This window comes from Takifugu flavidus, chromosome 16, assembly GCF_003711565.1.
Source record: "Takifugu flavidus isolate HTHZ2018 chromosome 16, ASM371156v2, whole genome shotgun sequence".
In the NCBI taxonomy this organism is placed as follows: Eukaryota; Metazoa; Chordata; class Actinopteri; order Tetraodontiformes; family Tetraodontidae; genus Takifugu; species Takifugu flavidus.
In genome coordinates, this window is record NC_079535.1 from 9,042,185 (window position 1) to 9,066,219 (window position 24,035).

The window sequence follows — 24,035 nt, forward strand, 5'->3', positions numbered from 1 at the left end:
TGCACAGACACTGTCCAGATGGGATCAGCTTACGGTAATTTGGTTTCAGAATACATTACCAGAAGAGGCTCTTGGCCGAGCGCGGCCGCCCCGCTATGAGACGGGAGCTGGGGTCTTCTGTAACTGCAGCATCCAGCCCAGCTGAGCAGCCAGCCCACCTGTCCCACTCCCACCCTCCTCATCTTAGCAGTGCTTTTAGGAGGTGTTGGTAAGCTTTTGTTTTTAAAATGTCACTCATCTCTGAATCCTTCTTCCTTGTGCCAACAGGGCTTTCTTGTCAAATTCATTAGAGAGATTCCTGAGTCCACTGGCCGCGCTGGAGTCCTCTCATTTCTGGTATCTAGTATCATTACTTTCACTGTAAATATGTCGCTCCGCTCAGGCAGAGTGGGTGGAGGGTGGAGCATGTTAGTCCAGGCCAAATGGGGATGCAGAGTGTATTGACATTCTCTGGATGTTCATTGTTCTGTAGCTTCAGAGGTAGTCACGCTAACTGTTGTGGAGCTGCCGCTACCATTTCTTCACAGATTTAAAGTCCAATTTATTATTTTCTGCACATCCTTTAAATTCCATACTTTCTAGCAACACAATAGCACGCAACATTCACTTTTACTTTGTGATATCCTACATTGTTTCTGTAGCTCACGCTACAATTATTCCTCATCTGATGTCGGGCCTTAATTTTCATGTTTCTCAACATCCACCACCTGCACCAACCATCCGGGCCTGCATCCCCATGCTTTTTCATCCATTGTAACCTTGGACGCCTCCACAGCAGTGTGAGAATCTGTTTAAAAATAACCGGGTCCATTAGTTTGGAAGGATAATGCTAGCCTATGTGGGCTCTCATGCCCTTGTGGCAGCAGAGTGCTATCAGTGACACGGTGCGTCAGCACTTCTTCCTGTTGCTCTAACACTGAAGGGCTCCTCCTCATTTCCACACGTGCATGTATGCACACGCGTACGACGCAAACGCACACGGGGAAATACTGAAGAAATCAGCAGGGGGGGTGGGGGGTTGCCCATCAAGTTTGCGATCGCAACAGCACTGCGGCTTTTAAAACTAAGCCAGAGAAGTTGTTGATTCTCACATTCCCACATGTTCACATTATGCGCCCAACTATACGGGCGTTTATCAGGAAAGGCTATTGATATTGAGCGGCCAGTTGTTTGAAGGTTATGTTTTGTAGCAGTAATTGAAATGCAAAATAACATTAGGATCGATGCTTAGCTTTGTTTATTTATGAAATCAATATGGAAACTGTCCGTCACAGTCGCTCTCTGGTTCCCACCGACAGCCTGATCAAGTCCTCCTGGCCGCCGGGAGCCGTGCACACGTCTTAAATTTGATGGTTTTTAATTTTATTTGTCAGGGTAGTATTAAAACATGTGTACAAAGCTCCCAGTCTGCAAGTTTGACACTGTTTCCATGGTGACAGTAGCTGTTATATGGGCCTGCCTGTCACTCATCCCTGATCTGCCCAAGGGAAGCAGATGTTACCAGTAACCAGCCAGTAACGCGGCGCCACTTCAGGCCCGTTTCTGCGCACTGAACATAATTTCTTATTGATATATCTGCTTCTCTTCTGCCACGTCTAATATGGAGCGCTCATGTTGCCGCGGTGCAGGGGACATTTATGTTCAATCCCACTCCTGCAAATCAGAACCTCTCGCTCGACAAAACGATCATTATTTATAAATGTTTGTCATTTTAGCAGACTACATAACATCTTGATTTTAAAATGTGTGTGTGTGTTTGTGTGTGTGTTGGACCTGTCACTGGGAGATCTTCCCTCCCAGTACGATCAGGGACACATGAATGTCTGATGTGCATGTTTATCTTTTTACTTGAGACAACTTATATCAGGGAATATTCAGAGAGTTTAATTATTCCTGAACGGTGTGATGGTGGACACAAGCGTATAAATCAGTCGGGCCCACCTGCCTCTTTATTACCAGCACTATTTATGGGAAATGTGTGACAGCTGGTAGAGATGAGCCTGTAAAAGGCTGGAGGCTGTTGCTGCCGCGCGCGCGTGTGTGTGTGTGTGTGTGGTGTGTGTGTGTGTGTGTGTGTGTGTGTGTGTGTTGTGTGTGTGTGTGTGTGTTGTGTGTGTGTGTGTGTGTGTGTGTGTGTGTGTGGCGGAAAAAGTCCTGTTGTGTTGTGAGTTAGTTCAGTTTGGAGCCGTTTAAATTGAACGCTTAATGAGCGTATAAATCTGAGTGAAATTGTGGCGCGTAATGGTCTCGTCATATAAGACATGTGATTGAACTTAAATGATAAAAAAAAAAAATCAAATTTTTATTCTGCCGCGTGGTTGTGCATGCTAATTTGTTTGTTGCTTCTTTCTGTGAAAATGATGGAAGCAAGATGGCTTCTTTGTTTAGCAGGTATAGACCCCCCCCACCCCAAACAAGAAGAGCCTATCAGAGGAAGATTAATGAAGTAATTTCATGCATGGCTCCGTGCCTCTGTCCTGCTGAACACACACTCACTGTGTCTAAACCTTTGATTTACAGTGGACTGTGTTAAATAGCCTTAACCCTTTCGAAAAATATATATATATATTTTTACCTTTATCGACTATTAATTTATTATAACAGGTATGTGCAAATATAAATCTAAGAGAAGCATAGAATAATAAAAGGAAAGGAAATCAAGGACAGATCATTGAGCATTCAGCTTGTTAATCGCCATCAACTTTCAAAACTTTAGTCATTCTTGATTATAGTTATTCAAGCTGCTTTTAGGCCACAGCAACTAAAACTATTTGATTGAAATATCTTTACCAAGAAGGGAGTGTGGCCGGTGCAGCCCAGACAGTTTACGTCAGACCGACAGCACTATCAGAACGCCTCTCCTTCCTGCCAGCAGCGTCTCAAACAGGAAAGAGTAAGAAGGGGATCAATAGATGTGATCTGCTTCTTGGCCAGCGTGATCTGGCGTTGCTGCTGCAGCACGCGGCTCATGTTGTCATACTGGAGTGAGCTCATGGCTTTATAAAGACTACAGTGGCTTCACAGCTAAATATAATCCTCTGCTGGAGAATGAAAAACTTAATTGCCCCGGCCACGGAGCAGTACGGTCCCTCCACTGGTAACCCTGTACGGACCCGTAGCCTATGGACTATTGATCTGAGGCCCCTCTCTCCTCATTGGTATAATAAACCCAGCATTCTCCCTCTTCTCTCCCTCCATGTATCGCTTACTTGGTCTTTTCCTGTTTTTCTATCCCTTCCCTTTTGTTTGCCGCCATAGATTTGCACATCATAAATCTCTGTCAGCTTCTCTGAGTGTCTGGCATATCTGTTAATAACAAGAGCCCTCCCTACTCCTCTGATCCCCCCCCCAGCTCCGTCCTCCTCCTGCCAGAGCACAGCATGACTAATGAATAAGAAATTCCAAAATTAAGGGCCTCTCTGTCATAGGTTAAAATTGGTCCCTATTGAACGGCAGCTTTGCCTTCAGCTGATCCACATTAAACACTCCCCTGCTATATTTCCATTATTCATACTCCATCTGCAATACAAACACCCAGACCACTGCGGGCATCACTTGTATTGCCCCAAGAGCCTTTTTGTCCGTATTCCCTCGATGGCCATTAACCTAGAACCAGTTAGCCGAAAAGCCATCCTCCAAATTTGAGGTTTATTTTGGGATCCGCTCCCCCCATCCCCATCTCACGCTCGGAGCCTCAGTGAGGTTTTCATGTACGTATTCCCCTGAGGGAGCGAACACAAAGCACCCTTGATGGCACACACACACTCCAACGTGTATTTTTGTGATTAGTTTGGCTTTTGAGAATTTCAGTGTGGCGTCTGTGGTGCTGGGGAAAAAAATGAGTCCTTGATTGTGCGTTGGAGGAGTAAGAGGTAGCCTCGGCCCCTTGAGGAGAGGTTAACGCGCAGGCTGCCACTGGGTTCTCTGTCTGCGCTGGGAAACCGAGCCAGGCTCCGCGGAGGTCTGCTAGGAGCTAATTGAGTTCGTCCTACCAGCGCTGACTCTGGGGCCAGTGGCTTATCAGGCCACATCGCCCAGGGCCCCTCTAGAAAGAACTGCCCCTACCAGGGCATCTGATATCACCATCACCCCGCCCGCAGATGTCGACCCCTGCCTCCTCCTCCCACCCCTTCCCCTGCATTCACCCAATTTTTGTCGCGGACCAGGAATGTGACACTCCAGGATGAGGTTAGCAAACGTTGCAAAATTGGGTTTTTCGTCGTCTTTCGGCCTCCAGAGTGAAAAGGGCAATAAAAATTATGGAGTCGAAGATCAAGCGCAGATTTGTGATCCGTGTATGGAAGAGTTGAGCGTTTCTCCACAGAACAGTGGAGAAGAACCGTGATCTCCTGAAGTGCAGTAGGAGACTCAGCGTAGGAATACTTACAAATTGGCTCAATTAGATCCTGAATGTTCTACACCTCAGCAGGGACACGGAATGTTCACGGTCCTGCTTGCAGGCAAGCGCTGTGCTGAGATGTGAGGGAACGAACTCCACGGTTCTTCTCTCAGAAGAGGAGGAACAGCAAGTGCAAGACAAGCTGCCAGATCATTAGGACGGCTAATCCTGGTCGCAGCAGTACCAGAGGAATGATATTAAGGATCTGAAATTCTGTTGGGGGGGGCCAGGTGGAATCAGATTAAAACCAAACTGCCCAGTGTGCGTTTGCAGGCCCGTAACCCACGACTCAGCATGAATTTTGATCGGTACAAAGGGAACAAAAGGAGGAAGAACAGAGAAGGAGTGGTACTCTATTTTAGATGAGCACTGCTCCTTTGGGCAGCAAGGGAGCGGAATGGAAAATACTTTCATTGAGAAAGGAAGCGGGACAAAGCTGAAGATTTCCATGATCTTGCCAGCCCGGTGGAAACCCTTTCCTATCTGCTCTTACTGTGGACCCCACAAGCTAATTAGTACCTGCTCCACATATTGAATTATTTATTACAATTGCTGCTGTCAAATTATTTAATGTTCATAATTCATGTTGCCTCACAATTGTAGTTTTACATTTAAATTGGAACTGTCTCGTTAGAGATTACTCATATTTATTGAAATATTTTAGGCTGTTTGATTAATCCATCAGGTTCAAGTGGTTAGTATTCCCCTAGTGTCATTAATCAATATATACAGGCTTGTTTAAAGCACACGCATAGCCGTGGCGTAAAGTGTCATAGCACAATGAGTTAAGATGGTTCTAGACAGAACATTTATTATAGATGACCACACGGAGCTGGAGGCGAAACAGTTAAGACACTTATGCAATTATGCTAAGTGTCACCCTGAAGGTGGCCTTTGAACCGGGGTTAAGCTCACTCTGAATTTGTGAAATAAAAGCTAAATGGAACCATCTTGTGCGCCTGCGTTTTAATATATTGCCTTTAATAAGCCAAGTGCAAGTGCCCCTATCACACAGGTGCTCATATCCATCTGAAACGCAGAACATATAGCAGACAAACACGGAGCTGTGCATTCATCTACGAGGATGCAATCTGCTTTCCTTATCAACAGCGTCGAGTTCTATTTTAGAACAGCATGAAATGTATTTATTTTTTTAAATTCAGACTGCACGGACATTTAAGAATGTGTAAAAAAACAAACAAAAAACAACTTAATTTTGAATCCATGCTTGCTAGCAACATTAAACGCTTTGCTTGATTTAATAGCTACAACAATGGTGGTAAAGGAAAGTCTAGCACCGTGATATTTTTAGGTTTTATATAGTAAAGGCTTAATATTGCGCGTTTTCTAGAGTGCTCAGCCGAGGGCTGACTGCACAAGGTCAACCGTTTTAACAGGGGGCATTTTTTTATTATTTATTTTAGCAGTTAACCTTTTTTGTAAATTTCCAGAAGTGGTCGGCACCTGGAGCTCCAATGAATATACATGACAGCGGGGAAGGAAACCTGGGAATGAGATTTAATTTGACACATTGACCTCCATCTTCCTGGGCCTAGGAAGCTAGGGTGAGAAAATAAGGCTGACCCGCTGACCCTTGGGTACCAACCCCTCCGTCACCCACCCTCACAATTAAATCAGAGAGCAGAAGGCTGCCCGGCCGATAGGGGACACGGTGTCTGTGTCTTCCAGTTTCCTCTGAAGCGCTCTCAGAACGACCATCCAATCAGGTTATACTAAAACTCCCAATCTTCATGCGTTGATGGTAAACTATGGTATCAAATATGTAAATATTGCCATTAGTTGGCAATATGCTAATGCTACTCCTCTGCTAAGGCACAACTTGGGCTGTCTGCTGCCATTCACGATGAGCCCCTGTCTAGATTTGCATAAGCCATGCAAGGTGCAATTTTGTTAATGCAAGCAAGTGCAAGTGACCTTTCACCCCCTCCGTGATGCCTAATGCAAAGGGATGTGTGTACGTACGCCTGTGGCCTCGCCTTGACCCCGAGACGTCACTATATCCACCCTGCATCTCCACCACACAAAGTCGTCCTGCACCTCCAGTAGTCCTGGAGTCAGGAATGTTTTTTGGTTGTTCTTTTTTCTTTGTGTTGTTCTGCTAGTACAATTGAAAGTTAGGGTTATAGGGTTGGACTGATATAGATTTATATCAAAAAGGAAGGCGTGCTTTTTATGCACTTTAGGCGGCTTGTGTTGTAGCATCATATTGCATGTTCTCCAAAACACAGTTATTAGGCAGACAGTGAAAAAGTCAATATCTTACCATCATGTTTCCTTTTGGTTGACTGCTGACTCAAGGAGACAAGCCAAGGTCCAGTCTGCTCTTTAAACTATAGAGAGACTCCTGTGTGTGTGTGTGTGTGTGTGTGTGTGTGTGTGTGTGTGTGTGTGTGTGTGTGTGTGTGTGTGTGTGTGTGTGTGTGTGTGTGTGTGTGTGTGTGTGTGTGTGTGTGTGTGGTTATTTGAGTGCTCTGTCTCCCTCTCCTTTTATCAGCATCTCTCTTTGACTGTCTTTCCTTCTGTGGCGTGTTGGTGCACCTGTGTGTGGACGTGCACGGTGTACGTGTGTGTTATCCGTACACGGGAGCACTTTCCCAGCTGCTGTGCCGTGTGGTTAATGAAGCACTTACAATCCTCCCTCTGGTTCAGTCAAGGTTAGGACACACTGGGATGGAGAACAATAAAGAAAGTGACTCACAAAGAAAAAACATAAATAATAAATCTATAAATATGCTTTGTTTTGGAATTTGACTTGACTATTTTATATGTTATCAGTTGTCTGTGTAAAGAAAGCATTTTATCTAATTTCTAGCATGTTTTTGCTGAGGTTCATTCTTCTGCTAATCTTCCTCATCTCTTCCTCCTCACATCTCTTCCAGGCTACTGAATAGAATGGCCGCTGATGACCGGCACCTGCCCTCCAGCTGTGGGTCCTACATCAAGACGGAGCCGTCCAGCCCCTCCTCGGTCATCGACACGGTCAGCCACCACAGCCCCAGCGGCAACTCGGACGCCAGCGGCGGCTATGTCAGCGCCATGAACAGTCACTCCAACGGCCTGGACTCCCCTCCCATGTTCACCCCCGGCGGGCTCGGCGCCAGCACCTGCCGTAAACGATATGACGACTGCTCCAGCACCATCATGGAGGACTCGTCCATAAAGTGCGAATACATGTTGAACTCCCTCCCCAAGAGGCTGTGCCTGGTCTGTGGAGATATAGCCTCGGGGTATCACTATGGCGTGGCCTCTTGTGAGGCCTGCAAAGCCTTTTTTAAAAGGACAATCCAAGGTATTTTCCCTCTTACCTCCCCCACCCGACCAACACTGAGTACTGACTTATTTCATCCCATGATGCTGTAATACATGACATAAAAACATCCTCTACACCAGAGCCCTTTGACCTCTGAGAAACACAAAAACATACTCACAGCACGTTACGATGTAGGCAGCAGCGGCGTGTTTTCTGAGATAAAAAAAAAAAGAAGGTCGCCTGAATATGCAGTTAAATCGATAACTTTTAAACACAGAGATGACATCATCACTCAAAGGTCAGATGTGTTTGGGTGGAGCGGCTTTTTCACCCAGATGTCTTGGGGGTGCGTCGGGGCACCAGAGAACACGCTTCCTTATTATTTCTGTCCCAATTGGCGTTCCACGGTGCGATGTGGGAGGGGCGACAGGCTATCCGGGAGGCACCATGTATCACAGCATCTCATTAGAGAGGCAATGAAAGCCCCCCCTCTGTGAGGCTGTGCTCCACGTTCCAGATTAATCAGGAGGAGGTATTTTTGAGCCTGGAAAAATAAAAACGTGCACAGCTGCCCAGGTCTAAACCCTGTCAGCTTAGGAGAAAACAGGTGAACGGGGCCAAAGGGTGACAGTCTGGTAACATTAGAGAGGGTTTAAAGATAATAGGAATGTGATTTAGCACCGCTATTCATTATTTCTAGTTTAATTTTGAACAAGGAACAAATGCAGGTGTTACATGAAGGCCAGCCTGGCATGATAGGTGTTGATTTTGGACCTCCCAGCTCTATCGGCTTTGACAGTCTATGTACCTTTTGCGGGCAAACAAAAGCATTAGGCCAAATCCTTCTGTTTACCCTTGCTGCCGCTAGCAGCCCTGTTTATTGACAAAAGATGAATATTTTCTCCCAAGTAACATAACAGGGCCTTTGTCCTCACACCAAAAATGCACCGACTACAACACAATGAAACAGTAAAGAGGCCGAGAAGAGAAACAGACGTCTTAAGTGGAGCACTCGCCTGCCCGAACAATTAGGAGAAAGGTACATGGGAAAGATTGAAAGACCCTCTTTTTCTTGCCTCACTCTCCATTGTCGATTTGAAATCCCTCTCTTTCTCTTCTTGGAGGGCTGCCTGTAATGGAGCTAATCTGCCGTCGTTTGTCCGAGCCACAGGAGTTTTGTCAATAACAATCAGCGTTTGGAAAGTGTAATTAAGGCCGAGGCTTTTCATTAGGAAGAAGGGAGGGGAGCGTCTCTGGGGACGGGCATGCCAATTAGAAACTCAGGCACGCGTCGCCGGGTAATTTCAAGGAAAGGAGGGAAAAAACCCAGGACTTCTTTAGATTGGAGAGGGACCCTGCTGCTCTTTCAGAGGAGAGGAGGAGAGGCTTAATGGCATAATAATCAGACAGGGGTCCCAGGCAGAGACGGCAGGAGGACGCAGGGACTTTTTTTTTGGGGGGGGGGGGGGTGAAATCCTTCCAAAATGATAAAAAGACACACGCGCAGGATTGCTGGGGGAGAGCGGCAGTAAATGGCTGAATGTGGAGCCCTTGAAAGAATGAGAGGGTTGATGAGAACTGATTAATTAAAGGAATAACGAGGCAGTCAAGGGTGGAGTGTGAGACAGCCCTTTCTAATGAGACAAAAACAAAGGAGCTGTCTTTTTCTGCTCTTTATCACCTCGTTCTAGAGCACTTGGGGCCAACAGTGTGCTAATGTTAACTGTGTACATGGCTCACCTTGTGATATCACTGCCATATTTAGATTTATAATTATTTTGAATATGGTGATATGTAGTAACCATGCACTTATTTATGTACCTTTTTTTCATTGGAAAATTTCCTATTCGCTTCACTTCCTTCCTCAGCTCGCACGTCTTCAGCCGATGACCCTCCTTTTTCAACAGAAGCCCACAAAAGATCCATCTTCTGTCACCTATTCATCCACTGAAAAGCCCCTTGAACCTCTGCGTGGAGATAGTTGCATTAGTCAAGGCCAGGCCCCAAATGAATGTCAACTTGGATCTCCATCTATCCCAGAATGCTCCTGTGTTCATAGCTCCCTAATCATCCTGCCATTCCTGCACCTCACGTGCCCCACCAATCAAAAGCATAAATCCCTTATTGAACCCTGTTTTCTTCCCATTTTGAACCCAAGTGTAAAATTGCTTGAAAACCAACTGAACTCAGTGGCCTCCTTTTATATGAAGTAATAGACCTTGACAGTAAGCCTGTAAAAGTCAGTTTAGATTTTGATGAGAAATACCTGCCATTTTACTGTAATTTACTTACAAGACCTGACTTTCCCCTCTGTGCCCTGGCATGGGTCCTGAAAAGCCATAAAATAGATTGAGACAGATACTTATCAAGAGTAGAAGGAGGGAAATCTTTTTCTTCTGCCTCACGCTGTAATGTTATTGGTTACCAAACCATAACCTTTTTAAAGACAGATAAACCTGAGCAGGGGCCTCTGGTTAAAGGGGTCCCCACCAGCGTTCTTCATCTCTGAAAGTGAGACTGGGCTCGGTCAACAGGCCGGGAATCATTTCTGAATGACAGGTTTACAGTAAAATTCTACATCGGAACGTGATTTATCTTCTCTTTGGTTTTAACTGGAGCTATATCGCATTTCGCCATTGCATTTAAGAGCAATTGTTCTTTATATTGCAAGGATGTTATTGTAGATTAGCTAACAGAGGTACCCAAACCGTCCTCGACTAAATATAAACCCAACACGGAGATGAAAAAATAGTTAATCCACCGCTCTCGCTGCACTGAGCTACGACAAGCCTCCTGTGACAGGACATCAGACGCGCGGCGGCTCTGACGGGACAGGTGGACAGAGCGATGCATAAGCGCATGTTTGTTTTTCGTTTCTGGTGCGTTCTGTATCAGAGCGCTCGCCGTCTTAGCTACCAGCAACAAATCTGCACGTTTGGACCCTCGAGGTGTTCCCGAGATTGATAAAGGGAATAAATTGAGAGGAATTTATCAGATTTCCAAATAATCTGCAAGCTTATCGAAAAGCTACTTTGTGTCCTTGCAGATTGCCCAATGGTTAGCGTGTAATGAGAAGAGCAACCATAAAAGACCTCCATGAACTGATTCACAGCACACTGATTGCCTCCTGCCTTCATATGGGAAATGGCTCGGATTATTATGGTCTTGTTCTGCTATGACAACAGAGAAAACAGACAGAGGAAAGACAATCAAAGCTCATCAGCCGCTTCCCTCACACCTTTATTTACCCCAGTCCCAAAGAGATGAGAATTAGCATAATGATCTCTACCCCAGATATAAGGAGGAATTTCTAATTATTTGTAACATCTTGGGACCCTCTGCTTGATCTGCCCAATAATGTTAACATAATTGCATAAGTTGTCAGAGGATGTTAGAGGGCTAGTAGAGGAATGCCAGCGGAATAATACGCAGCTCTCTGTTTTCTCCGTGCTACCACGTGGAGTGAGGGTCAGAGATGTGGAGGGGCTTCATGTAATCATAATGTAGGATTCCTTCTTTCAATTAAAATTATTCATCTGGTCCATGCATGACGAGGTCTATGCATAAGTGGGTAAAAGTGCACTTTAATTACAATGAATGTAAATCTTGATTGAACAGAGGACTCCCTTTTTTCTGGGCTGATTAAACATTTAAAAGTAAAAAAAAAAAAAAAGAGCCAAAGTTTAGAAAAATGCCAATGTCAAAAGCTTTCAGCACAAGGATGATTTAAATTCCTGGGCAGGAGCCCCCATTATATTCCAACCCTTTATTGAAAACCCCCTGAATACAGTAAAATGTAGGGAACTGAGGGGCACGACGGAGTGGCCTCAGACATCCTACCCTTTCTTTTGCTAATGCTAGACCGTACCGGAACGGGCTCTTTTATTGTCAGCCGAGGAAGTCGTCTTCATTGCTGGAATCAGACCCTACGGTTGAATAATGCATAAGCCTCTAGCCTGTACACTATGTAAATAGTCAACAGTAGTAACAGTGGTAACAACAGGCTTGGGTCTCTGGGAGTATTATGTAAAGTGGTCTGGGGCAGCACGTCTGCCTCTCACGCCGGCTATTGCGGTGGTTGCAGGCCCTGCCGAGCGCAGGGGGACTGGCCCGCGTCCTGTGCCCTGAGGGGCCTCACGCAGAATTAATGAGGCCAATTTAGCATTGGTCCAGTGTGGCGTCCACTCATGGGTCCTCAAGGACTGTTGGAGCTTTACCTCCACAACACACCTCCTCCTGCCGAGACACAACCTCCACGCTGCACACATGACGTTTCTGTGCCATTGTGTCTACTCCCGATATTGTGATGTAGCGATAACTGATCGTTTTCTTCTTTTTTTTTTCTCACCAGGTAACATAGAATACAGCTGTCCCGCCACAAATGAGTGTGAGATCACGAAACGGAGACGCAAATCGTGTCAGGCCTGTCGCTTTATGAAATGCCTCAAAGTGGGAATGCTGAAAGAAGGTAAGAAGAGTAAGAGAATTTTACATACTAATTTGTTCTTGCTCACGCGTCAACAACACAAATCCTCGCTTCTTGCGTCACAACAATAATGTGCATTTGAGTCGGGGACAGGAATATGCTGAACAGGGCGATCCTTTAGCCTGAGTAACAGTATTCCACCTGCAAAGGATCTGAGCAGGTCCCTGAGCACACAGTCTCAGCTCTCCCCAGCATATTGATCCACTAAATGTTTTCCGAACATCTCAGCTCTCTTCCTGTGGATGTTTTTTTAAAGTCACACCAACAGGGAATTCAGCGACAATTAAACATGCTTCCGATGGATTCGTCTGGCTGGCTCTTTCTGTCCCTCTCTCTATCTCCCTCAGAGACCCCCATGGCTCACCTGCTCTTTGGGGGTGGGGGGGGGGGACACCTGCAGTTTTCCTGCCGGTTCAGCCCTCAGACGGGCCTCTTCCTCGCTCAGTCGCTGGTCACTGAAAAAAGAGGCCAGACAAAATAATGAATAATGAAAGATATGTGGCTCGGGGGTGAAGTGGTGGTGTTATGTTTATTGAAGCCTCCTCTGGGAGTAGCTCCAGACTCTGTGAGGAAACATGTTTTTCTCAAGTGCTGATGGGTATGGGTCAGGTAGCACTTACGTTGTGGAAAGTATGAATATCACTTATGACTAATACGGCAGTCTGAACATTCAGACGGGTCAAAGGTCTGAAGTTACACTACACTTAATATTTAAAGCATACAAAGTGCAAAGAGATGAAATAAATGTAGGTATGCATGTGTGAGTCTAATTGCTTCAGAGGTTTGTTCTTCAAATGATAGATTACACTGCTGCACCTCTGATATAGCATGTGTTCTGTAACCAAACATTTCAACAAACGTGATGAGATTAAAGCAGTTTGTTCCACTCAAACCATTGCAGAGTGTAAAGAGAAGCTCAAAATGCCCAATTAAACTACACAAGTGGCTTTTCCACAGCATCCTACCAACTTGACTCTACTGGCTTTTGATGCGTCCCTCCTTCAGTGGCTTTTATGGCTGCGTAAAGAGCGTATGCAGCGGCGCCTAAAGCCAGCTAGAGTCATCGTCCATATAGATCTCCGCACAGTAACAGAATCCTCTGGACTGCTTGAGGACTGATAAAACCACAGTGCCAGAAAGACACAGTAATCGCATTACTACCTGATGAAAAATTTATGCCAATATATCATATTATGGAATAAGAGACTGAAAAAATATGTACCCGTGGCTAGAAATGAATGACCAGTGTCAACCCATAAAAAAAGACAGAAAAACTTAAAAATGCAGACTTTGGCTAATCCCCAAGTCACTAATGCATATTTCTATACGTTCAGCACATTTTTCTGAATAAAAATGACCCTTTTACTTCTTTATAAAGAGACTGTGCCCACCACATTATTTCTACTGCTCGTGGCCTTACTGAGGTCGTGAGCTGGTGTTGTCATCGATCTCTCTCAAATTACCGATATCTGACACAATAAAAAAAATTATTCAAAGCACTGCTCGGGTTTAATGTGCGGCGGGAAGTGCATTTTTGCATAAGCTCTACCTTGAGGCCTGGCACTTTAAAATGTCAGCAAGACGAAATGGAAAGAAAGACACGGGGTCTGTGTCGACTGTAAGCTCCACGAAGCCGTCAGCTCAACGCCATGCTGAGGCCTGGGGTGTGGAGATGGTCACCACTCATGTGACCGAGGTTGCCACTTACTTCCATTACTGTAGAAAGGTCACATTGAGTCTCCGTGGAAAATCACCTAATTATAACTTTACAGCTCCGACAAAGCGCGGGGCTGCAGCCCACCTGAGAGACAACTCTGAAAACCATATTGGTAATATTTTGAGGAAATCAATGCCAGACATTCACTCTGAGAGGTAAAACACTTTGCTTATTAATATCCGAGCACTGATAGTACAGGCAGAACAGTGTGGGTGGAAAGGAAATGGGCTTTAAAGATCATCAGTCTGATTACAGGAGACCTGCCTGGACCCTGCGTTTAGCTGCTGTTCCTTCGCTTGACTCTATGAAGGAGGAAGTGATCAATAGAAGAATCAAATGTCAGAGACAACAGGTTTTTCCTCTGATCAATGGAAACGGATAAGAGCTTAGAGCAAGAGAGAAGACAAGATACTATTGAGAGATTACACTGACATTATTCACTGGCAGTCGCTCCCTCCACAGGCTTTGTTTCAGCCTCGCTGATACAGGCATCATTGCTCGATGTTGTTCAAGACAAAAAAAGCCCAAAACATTCAGCTGCATTGGCTGTAAAAAGACACACACATTTTACATTATGCTACTTTTAAGTGTAGCCTCTGTACAATTTGGTGTTTTCAATTAGCAGGGTGGACAGCTCACAAGGGATATTGTATCTAACCTGTAAATGGACTATGTGACAACGGTGTCAGCGGAGAAGCTCTCGGGGTCAGCGGATGGGGTGGGGGAGGCAGTGCGTGACAATTTTTCCGCTACCCTCGCTCATCGCCACTCGTGATTAAAAATGCTGCGACACACTTACAAGTATGCGGAGCTGGCAGCAGGGGCCCTTTGAAATAGTGCTGATGGCAGTTAGCGGGGCGGCTTCCTTGAAAGGCAGGGTTCACCATGACTTGCCATGTGGCCTTCTGATTTTCCCAGCTAAAATAGGGTCCGCCTAAGCCCCCCTTGGCATTGCCAACCATCCCAGACATCCTGACACTTTCCCCAGGGAGTGACACCCTGAACAGGTGAGGGACTCAAAATAAGGGCCCCTAGTATGGGCGGCCACACAAAGTGAGTGAAGACAAGCCCTTTTGTAGGAGCGCGCTCTGAGAAGGATTATTGTTGTTTTTAGAGAGAAAGAAGAGCCTATAGGTCAGCTGGCCCCAGCCCCCATCCTTCAGCCCGTGCTAATCCGTGCACAAATGCCGACCGTCTTGGCCAAAGGGCCTCTACCCCTGCACCCGGCTTTGAAGAGATGATACCCGAGCTCACCCGCTCCTATCCTCACTGCAGAGTGTAGTTTGACCATAAAGCAGGGAGGGGACTTTGGATGAGGTGGTCACCCCTCTACCAATCAGACTGACACCGTTTGAAGCTACAGGTGTCGCCAGAGTAAACACTTGAACCCCCCAAAAAGCCCCATAAGGTCTCAGCACTGGGGCCCAGTAGGATGAGTGAATGAATCAGTCTCACTCCCATAATCACTCTCTTCCTCTCTGCTGTATCTGGCGCTGCTGGACAGTAAAATGAGACGGGTTAGTGCCAAGCTTTAATTCCTGTCAGCATCTGTTAATTATGGCCAGGACTGTTCTAATTAAAAGAGGCACCCTTCTACCTTCATCACAGGCTTTACGCTGGCTGACACAGGCACATGACTCAACCGGCTGAGGGGATCATGGAGAACAGAAACGCAACCACTGGGCTCACTGAGCAAGCAGGAAGAAACCGTAGAGGGGGGGGTGACATCACATCAGACGCGGGGAGGAATTTTCCATGCATGAATAGATGCCGTCGCAACTAAAGAGGTGGAAAGTAGCAGTCAATGAGTAGAACTTTGCACTTAGAACGTACTTAAATGCAGGGCGGAGTCAAAGCGTAGGTCCGTCTGATTCCCAAATTAGAGGGATGCTTGCGTGTGTGAGTTTTTACAGGTAGTTGCCATCAGATGATTCCCTGGTGCCTGCTGGGAAGGCTGAGTCTCTGTTGGGAATGGGAGGTAATTAGGTTAGTGGGTTGCCAGTGTCAGGAAATTGAAAGACAATCCTAATCAGATTTGTGTTTCTTGGGAATCGTATCATTTATAAAGCTAAATATCTATTCTGCAATCACATGGCATGGTATAGTTTAACTGGACCCCCCCACCCACCCAAGTGAGAGACTTTTTCATCATTTGAGCTGTGGAAATAGGAAATATTTCATATACTCTATCCACGCTCTTGACTTTCTCTGTGTTAAACGTCGACCACCACCTCTGACTTACGTCATCTGATTTCCCCGTCCTCTCTTGATCACCATACGACCTCCAATTTCCACGTATGGGACGCATCCAAGCTCATCCCCTTCAAGAGCACTTGCTGATGGACAAATTGTATTAGGCTCATTTGCAGTGGCCACACAATGCCCAGCTTTGACACCGTTCTCCCTGTTATAAAGTGATGAAATCATCAAGGAAGTGCTCTGGCAGCGCGCGTTGTTCCCTCGGAGGATGCGGACGGCTGACAAATTAACTCCTCCTCCGCTGCAAGCATTTCATTGAGCCTTTTCTCATCCGCCTTTTAGTATTGAATTTATTTCTGGGGTGAGGTTTGCATTATGCAGCCGAGGTAAATTGAAGGGATTCTCCCCGTAGACAGGATTAAGTTATCAGGAATATTTAGGCTGCACAGCTGCGGTGACATCCTGGGACAGTATATAGATGTTCACATACAATTGAATTAAACAACCAGACACTTACCCCCCCAGGTAGCAAATAAATAGAACAGCATAGATTAAATATCTTAAGTGTGTAGAAAATTAATAGAATAAAAAAACACCCAAATAGAAATGTTCTTATCAAATAATGAGATAATAAATAACTTATGTTATGATGAGGCTGTCTTGACATTTACAGTATCAGTGTGCAGCCTGCCCCCCCGCCTCACTGTGGCTGGGGGTGATAAGGCCTCAGTGCTACTCCAGTGAAAGGAGGGTGAAATAAGGGTCCTTTATGAGAAAGCAGCACCCAGTTATTTATCTCCAGGACGACAGTGGATGTTTTGTGCGTTGTGTACGCGACCGTGTCTTTGTGTTTATTTTTCTGGATGCAATGGAGCTCACACACACACACAGACACACACAGACAGACACACACAGACACTGCAGGCAGGCAAAGAGGAGCGAGGCTGGCAGCTCATTAGCATGCAATCTGCCTCGCCCAAAAGCTAAATAATTAGAGGGCCAGTCTTTGAGATCATTGACCCTGCATTAAATATTCATATGTTTAGACCTGCTCTGGGCTCAGCTGTGTCACAGTAGACCAGTCAGGCATTGTCCACATATGGGAAGGCAGCCGTGGCGCCGACACTTCCACACGTTGATAGAAAAAACCCACACACATCACTCTGCTGTCCTTTCACCAGGCCTATATAATAGAAAGCTGCGCTCACTATTGCTTTTATTTGTGGTGTAATACAAACTGTTAGGATGTAAATGTGTGTGTTTAGTGTAGCTCATGTGTAAGATACCCCTTTAAATATAATCAAGGTAAAATACACTCACTTCACATGAAATGTTCCGTCTGCCATTTGTCACACAGGAGTGCGTCTGGACCGCGTGCGAGGGGGGCGACAGAAGTACAAGCGGAGGCTGGACACAGAAAACAACCCCTACCTGGGCTTGACACTTCCCCCTCCTACCAAAAAGCCTCGTGAGAACTGCTCTTTCTCTTCATTGTTTCCCTGCACCAACACTCTTCTGTGCCTGCCCAACATATATAAAACTAGTAAAGCTGCCCCATGTTTAGATGCTTAACAGTCCATTGTTTGGAAATTGTATTAGATGTACAAGCATTATTCTCTTAGGAGCTAAAGGATGCTCGAGCACACTCGCATACATTTTGTCCCACTTGCATACATTCTGTAGGGATAAGAGCTTTCAGTACCATCACTTTACTTACACAAATTGAGGCTCTATCCATTAGTTTGCATAATGAAAGGGAGAAAGATTGGCTGAAAGTGAGATGACCGCCTCTGGGTTGCAGTTTCATCAGCGTTTATCAGTTCATCTCTGTGCCTTGCTGAGCTTTGCAGGGATGTAACCCTTTGACCTTTTGTTTATTTTGTCCACCCACCACCCTCCTTCTCCTCTACCTGCAGTCACAAAGATAGTGTCTCACCTGTTGGTAGCCGAGCCAGAGAAGATCTACGCCATGCCCGACCCCACCATGCCTGAGAGCGACATCAAGGCCCTGACCACACTGTGCGACCTAGCTGACCGTGAGCTGGTGGTCATCATTGGCTGGGCCAAACACATCCCAGGTACTAAAAAAAAGATCTTCCTTTTATCTATTTCGAATCAGGCTCTACCTTCCCTCTCACACGTGATGCACAAATGCACATACTAATGACAGCAGCTCATCCCGCCCCGGGCTGTATGGAGGATAAAGAGGTTGCAGAATGGAAATAAAACCCTGGAAGACACAAATCAATAGATTCCCCGACATTAACGGGCTCAGGCCGCCGAGCGGAAACTGGCGAGGGTCGGAAAAACGGTAGATTATCACAAATTTGAGCCCCAGACACACAAACAGAGGATCTTGGCTTCCTTTTTATTGCCACTCCTTTGAACATCAGTCTGCACTGAGAAGCCGCATGGAGCTCCTCCGCTCATCTTTTACTAATTTCTCCTGCTGTTAGTTTGTTTTTTGGATTTTCGTTGTTTAACTTCTACCATTTTACCTGCCCGCCTGCCTTTTCCCACTGACCTGCTGAAATCCATTTGTGGTTATAACCACCTCCACTCAAGTCCTATTCTGGTTTTCTTGAGTGTGACAAACATACATTGAATTATTGATGGGCATAATCATGTTTCACCCTCGCCCCTTAGGCATTTTCATGGATAAGGTGTTGTGCTAGAAGAAGCTGTTCAGGCTCTGAGGATGCAGCACCTCACGTCAGCAGAGATTTTGCTCCATCTGAGAGTTTTCCTTTAATTTTGCCGAAGAAAAAACTCTCCAGACCCCTTTTTTTGCTATGTTGGCAGATTCTTCTTGATCCTTGAGCTTGACCCCCACAACTCTATAACATTAGGGTATCGTGGAGATGCTGGGCTAAAACAAACTAAGTGAATGTCCCTCCGCAGCCTTCTCTTCTTATCAGCATCAGATTTGGATGTGCGTAGTGCTGTCAGCACATAGGGACATTAAAAAAGTGGTTGTAAAAAAAGGCCCATTTGTTTTCAGTAAAGTCCAGTCAACCTCACCTGACCTCATAGGTATTAGAGTCCTTCTGAGAAGTAGGGGTATTAATCAGGTACAGCTCTGATGGTAATAAGATTAGGGATGGATACGCTGTCCTCCCCCAGCCGCTTGTGCATGTAAACTGTTGGGATCGTTCAACACAGGCGCTGCCTGGTCAGCACACTGGGAGTTTAACAAGAAGCTTAGTCAGACCCGGATCACAACTGACCCGATAACACACTCTCATCATCGTGACCCAAAAATGATGCCAGCATTGCCGACGCACAATAAAAAGGCGACACGAACATGACATAAATCAGTTCCCATCATATACATCTGCAACCAACGGTGCTTTTTCTCGCCTTTATGCATAAATATGAAAGTATCCAACATTTTAGTTGGAGAGTAACTGCAGGCCTATTTATTTTCCTTGGAATTCCTCCATAAATAATGCTCATAAGTCTTTATTAACCAATAAAGGATGTAACCTGTGCCCTGGAGTGGTACTTCATTTTCTGTATGTGTACACTCCAAGTCAGATTTTGTTCGTCATAGTGGTGAAGCCCTGGTAATCAGATTATGCTAACACATATTGTACAGTAGATAGATTGATAATGTTAATGGGATTTGCTCCACAGATTGCAGTAAAGGGCTTGTCAGTCCTCATGCGTCGATAATGATCATTTAACCCAAAACTGGAGGCACTAAGCCAGATTGTGTGAGCACACACAGACACCTGAATGGATGAACTGCAAATGCTGCACCTGCAGGATTGCAGGGAGATTATTTTAAACTTCAAATTAACTTTGAATTTAAGCTGTGTGGCTGTAAATATTTGCAGCGAATGTTTATTGAGAGATTAAAGCATTACATTTGAATGGTTTGTGCCGGTCCCTTTAGTGCTGTCTCTATAAGGACAGTAGGTGTCCTCTGGCCATGGAATGGCTGCATAATTGAGTTGTACATGGCTGAACCTGATCAGAGACGGTTCACTGATTGAGCAAGACTCCATGCACTAACACTCCATGCAACGGTAGCCCAGGGCGGTCTACCATGCTCGGTTCCTACAATATTTCTCTCTCCATCCGCTCCGGGACAAGAAGGGAGCAGGGTAGGAAAATCTGCTGATTGTCTGATAGATTTTTTTTTTCCAGCCCTGGGCGATGGAATTAAAAAGATTAACAGTTCATTATGAAGTAGTCCACATTGATTCGGCAATTGACAGATGGGCCACTAACTAAAGTCCAAATGGAACAATATAAATGTCACTGAAATTGGCCCTTATATTCTCCCACTTGATTGTTAAGCTCACCCATTTCCTGATAATGTTTGAAAAATGGTGTAATGTGGAGTCGAGTAGCCCGATTGGGTTTTAATTGGAGGTCGACTTGAGGATATCAAAGCTCTATCATTAGCATAGATGGTATCATTGCCTCGCAAGTTCCTGTATCATCATTGTCATCCCAAGTCTATTTAGCATTCCATTCATGTGAGCGTTGTGAAGTGCTTTCCCAGCAGTTTTGTCCAAATGTCTTTGATGAGATACTTTATATCTGGAGGTGGTGTCAATTATCAGAATACTGCTTCCCAGTTTGCCATTTCTGGACTGCAACCTTGTCCTAACTCTGAATCTGCCCATATTTAATTAATAATAGCTTTTGGACCCTGTGTCACTGCTCTAAATAGCACCACGAAGCAGAGTTTAACGTGACGTTGCCTGAGGGGGGGGCTGGGGTCAATAGGAGCAGTGTTAGAGGGATGCTGACAGATGGCTTGTTGCTTCTAAGGTGCTAACAACCTTTGACACACATAGCAGTCCACTGTCCACCCCTCTGACCCCCTGCTGTGCTGTAAAGCTACATTTCTCTCCGTCCAAAAGGGTTAGATACACCGACCGCTCCGGCGCACCAGAAGCTTGCTACCACACTGACGTTGCTGCCTTCTTTAGGACCAGTGTGATGTTAGTGTAACCTCGCACCCCAGCCCACCCGCAATGGGAATGCCACAAAGCTCCTAGGTAAAATTGTCCACGCGCCCTGCTTATACAAGAGGTACTTGTTGTTTGGTGTTTTTCAGCTCCCCTCTCAGCTTTCCAAGCCAGACAGTTTTCAGCTGGGAATTCTCTGAAGGCAAAAGGGCCAAGCAAACATTGGCTCTGCCGCTCCTGCTTGGCTCCCACACAGGAAAGCATATTTTGCGCTGTCATTTTCCCCTTAAAATGTTTCAATTGGCGCTCTTTATATCTTAGATTGTTGAAATCTTTTCAAATACAGCTACTAGGTGTTGCGCAATATTTTTTACAAGAGATCGGACCTGATCTCGCGTCAGGTCATTCTGATGAATCGTCTTCTTCTCTTCCTTCCCGGTGGTCTTGTGGTATTCATCTTCTGTCTGCCTCTGACAGGCAACTGCCTGTTTGTTGTTAGCACGGAGGCAGCAGTGTTAAAAGGAGATCACGCCTCTTGTATGTTGTCGTGTTTGTGTCAGCTCAGCCCTCCACGATAATCACCCACCCGCCAGCCCATCAGCCCACCCTCCTCCAGCCTCCTCCAGGCCCCTGTTTTCTCTTTGCTATTAAATTGTGAAATCTCCTCACTGTGTTGCCAGCCTGATCCCACTCAAGCTGCGTAATCTCCTTGTAATAGAGTGTGAATACTGCCCGGCAATAAATCAGCACCTCATCAGTGCACTTTATTAAATATAGACACCAACAGACAGCTCGTAGTATATTCAATTTACCTTCTGACGTAGGCCTCAACACACAAGATAAAGATAGATTGAGCAATCAGGTGGATGCTGAGGCCTGAACCCCACTAGGAGAGCAAGGGGAGGGTGTGAAAGCTGCAGGGACATTGAGATGGGGGGGTTGCAGTAGCAGGAAAGGGACAGCTGTTAGCAGAGGTGGGGGAGGGCTTCGATAGGTTCCTGTGGCACATGAGCAGGTACAAGCAAGAGCACAGTTCCAAGTATATTTACGCAGGCTTGACAGTCGGGCCGTGCTGTAACTCACTGATCTAAAGGTGAAACTGGAGAATTTTGCTTCTCTCTTCACGTAAAATGTCCTGTCGGAGATTTTATATGCTGAGGGGCCTATAAATGATCGTCAGCAGAGCGCCATCCCTCATTAAGCAATGTTGCTTGATGGCAGCAGAGATAAATTATGTGTAATTACAGCAATGATTAAAGTCTGATTTAGCCTGTTCTGGGAGGCTACACGGATAAATGTAATGTCAGTATTTGGCAGTAGGACCCTGGGGAGGGTTAAAGACTTTTCCATTAGGGTCAGGAGGTCACAGGGTGAAGATTAAAGCAAGGGGATTACTGTATTTAATGTTATTCAGCCTCATAATGTTCACAGACTGATGGTCAAATCACCCGTACCCCAGCTACTTAGCATGGATAATGGCTGGTTATCTGGCTGAGAAGAGGGCAGATATCAGTGTCCTGTAGGACTGTTACAGGTGAAAAAGACAAAACCCAAAGCTGGTTACTCCTGATATCCAAGTCAGTTGTGTCAGTCGCTGCGAGTGTTTGCAGCGTGCTGCTCTGTGTTGGTCTGCAGCACGTGTCACAGCAGTGCATTTATTTATGGCAGGTAATTTACCAAGTTGATTTACATTAGATGCTGTTATGTAAATTAGAGAGAAACACATTTGGCAGGTTCTCTGCAAGCACGTTCTCCTTTATTATTGCTGCACAATGATACCTCAAAATCTCCACATGCCTCCTTCCGATTCTGTATTATTTCCAGTACTTTTAACATCAATATTCTCTTAATCTAAACCTGCAGCAGGATGACTAGAGTAGAGTGCAAATGTAGACAATTTTACCCTTTTTTGGCAAACATCCCATCTACAATGGAAAACAAAAGCTTTGATCATCTTATAGACGTGTAATAATTCACCCCAGTTTGAGATTAGAACATAAAATAAAAAAGCATCTTGCTGGAGCCCCGGGGTCCAGTTAGGGGGCAGTTTTACTTCAACTGGAGCCCTGAGAGCTCTTAACTTGGCTGAGGTGAGTTTGCCTCTGGGCACGAGTCCTCTGGGCCTGCTTGTCCTTCTGATATCCAGCCATGATAGTTCAGCCTCTGTCCAGCCAGATTTACTCTCTTCCTCTTTCTATCTCACTCTTTTTTTTTTTTGCTCCCTGCTGCTCGTTTTTCTGTCTCCCTTATCGCCCTCCTCTCCGGCCCATATCTTCTCCTCTCTTTTATCCTCTATTTCTCTCCCCTCTCTTGCCATTTTTTTCCTCTCCGTCGGCTCTGTTGTCTGATTGCGGGTGAGTTACGAGGGGGCTGCAGCTGGAGGGGGCCACCGCGCCTCGTAATTACATCTCTTTTTATTACTCGCCCTAATGGCCGTCGGGGAGAGGGAAACAATAATAAATTAATAGAATATGAACTGCGGCTCAACAGAAATCTTCAGCATTTCATTGGGAGCCGTCCGGTGCTCTGGCAGATGAAGCGGCGCTCTGATTAAGCTCTGCGAGGGGTTTGAAGCAGCTGTCTGTGACTGCGGGCTGCCCCCTCCTGCCCACAATTTAGGCCTCTTCAGGAGATAAAGGAAGGGCTGATGGCTGTTTTTTTCCCCCCAAATAAATGTTAAATCCTGGTGTATAACCTATTTTTTTGTCACATAAATTGTCGCTTTGTGTAATTTCGAAGGAGTGACATGATCACCATGTGCTTCAGTCTGAACTGAGGTAAACCTGCTACATCATTATTATCTCTGCATTTCTGTCACAAAGACTTTGCTGGTGCACTCAGCACCGGAGTGGAAAAGGTGCTCCCAGCCTGTAGACGGGCCACTTTGATTTGGTCAATATCATGTCATGTTTGGTCAAACCCCACCGACGCAGCGGGCTGGAAATGAAGATGTAAATATTGATATTTCATTAGAGGAAATCACCCACTTCGACAGCACTTAACCGGGCCGCCTTCAGAGTGCGGCGGCCGGAGCGCAG

At 45.7% G+C, this 24,035-nt stretch overlaps 1 protein-coding gene across 13 annotated transcripts in view; it reads left to right on the forward strand.

Annotated features, from left to right (window-relative positions):
* Positions 1-24,035, forward strand: part of esrrb (estrogen-related receptor beta) — a 37,372-nt gene that overhangs the window by 6,253 nt on the left and 7,084 nt on the right. For 3 of the 13 annotated variants that reach the window (XM_057058317.1, XM_057058322.1, XM_057058321.1), the window contains 5 exons: positions 50-208; positions 7,300-7,709; positions 12,022-12,147; positions 17,430-17,540; positions 17,989-18,150. In XM_057058317.1, the coding sequence (XP_056914297.1) occupies positions 50-208; positions 7,300-7,709; positions 12,022-12,147; positions 17,430-17,540; positions 17,989-18,150 (968 nt within the window). Of the gene's footprint in view, positions 1-49; positions 209-267; positions 337-2,159; positions 3,711-5,677; positions 5,965-7,299; positions 7,710-12,021; positions 12,148-17,429; positions 17,541-17,988; positions 18,151-24,035 lie in introns of those variants that run through there. The other 10 variants (XM_057058320.1, XM_057058327.1, XM_057058328.1 and 7 more) reach the window with 6 other exon arrangements.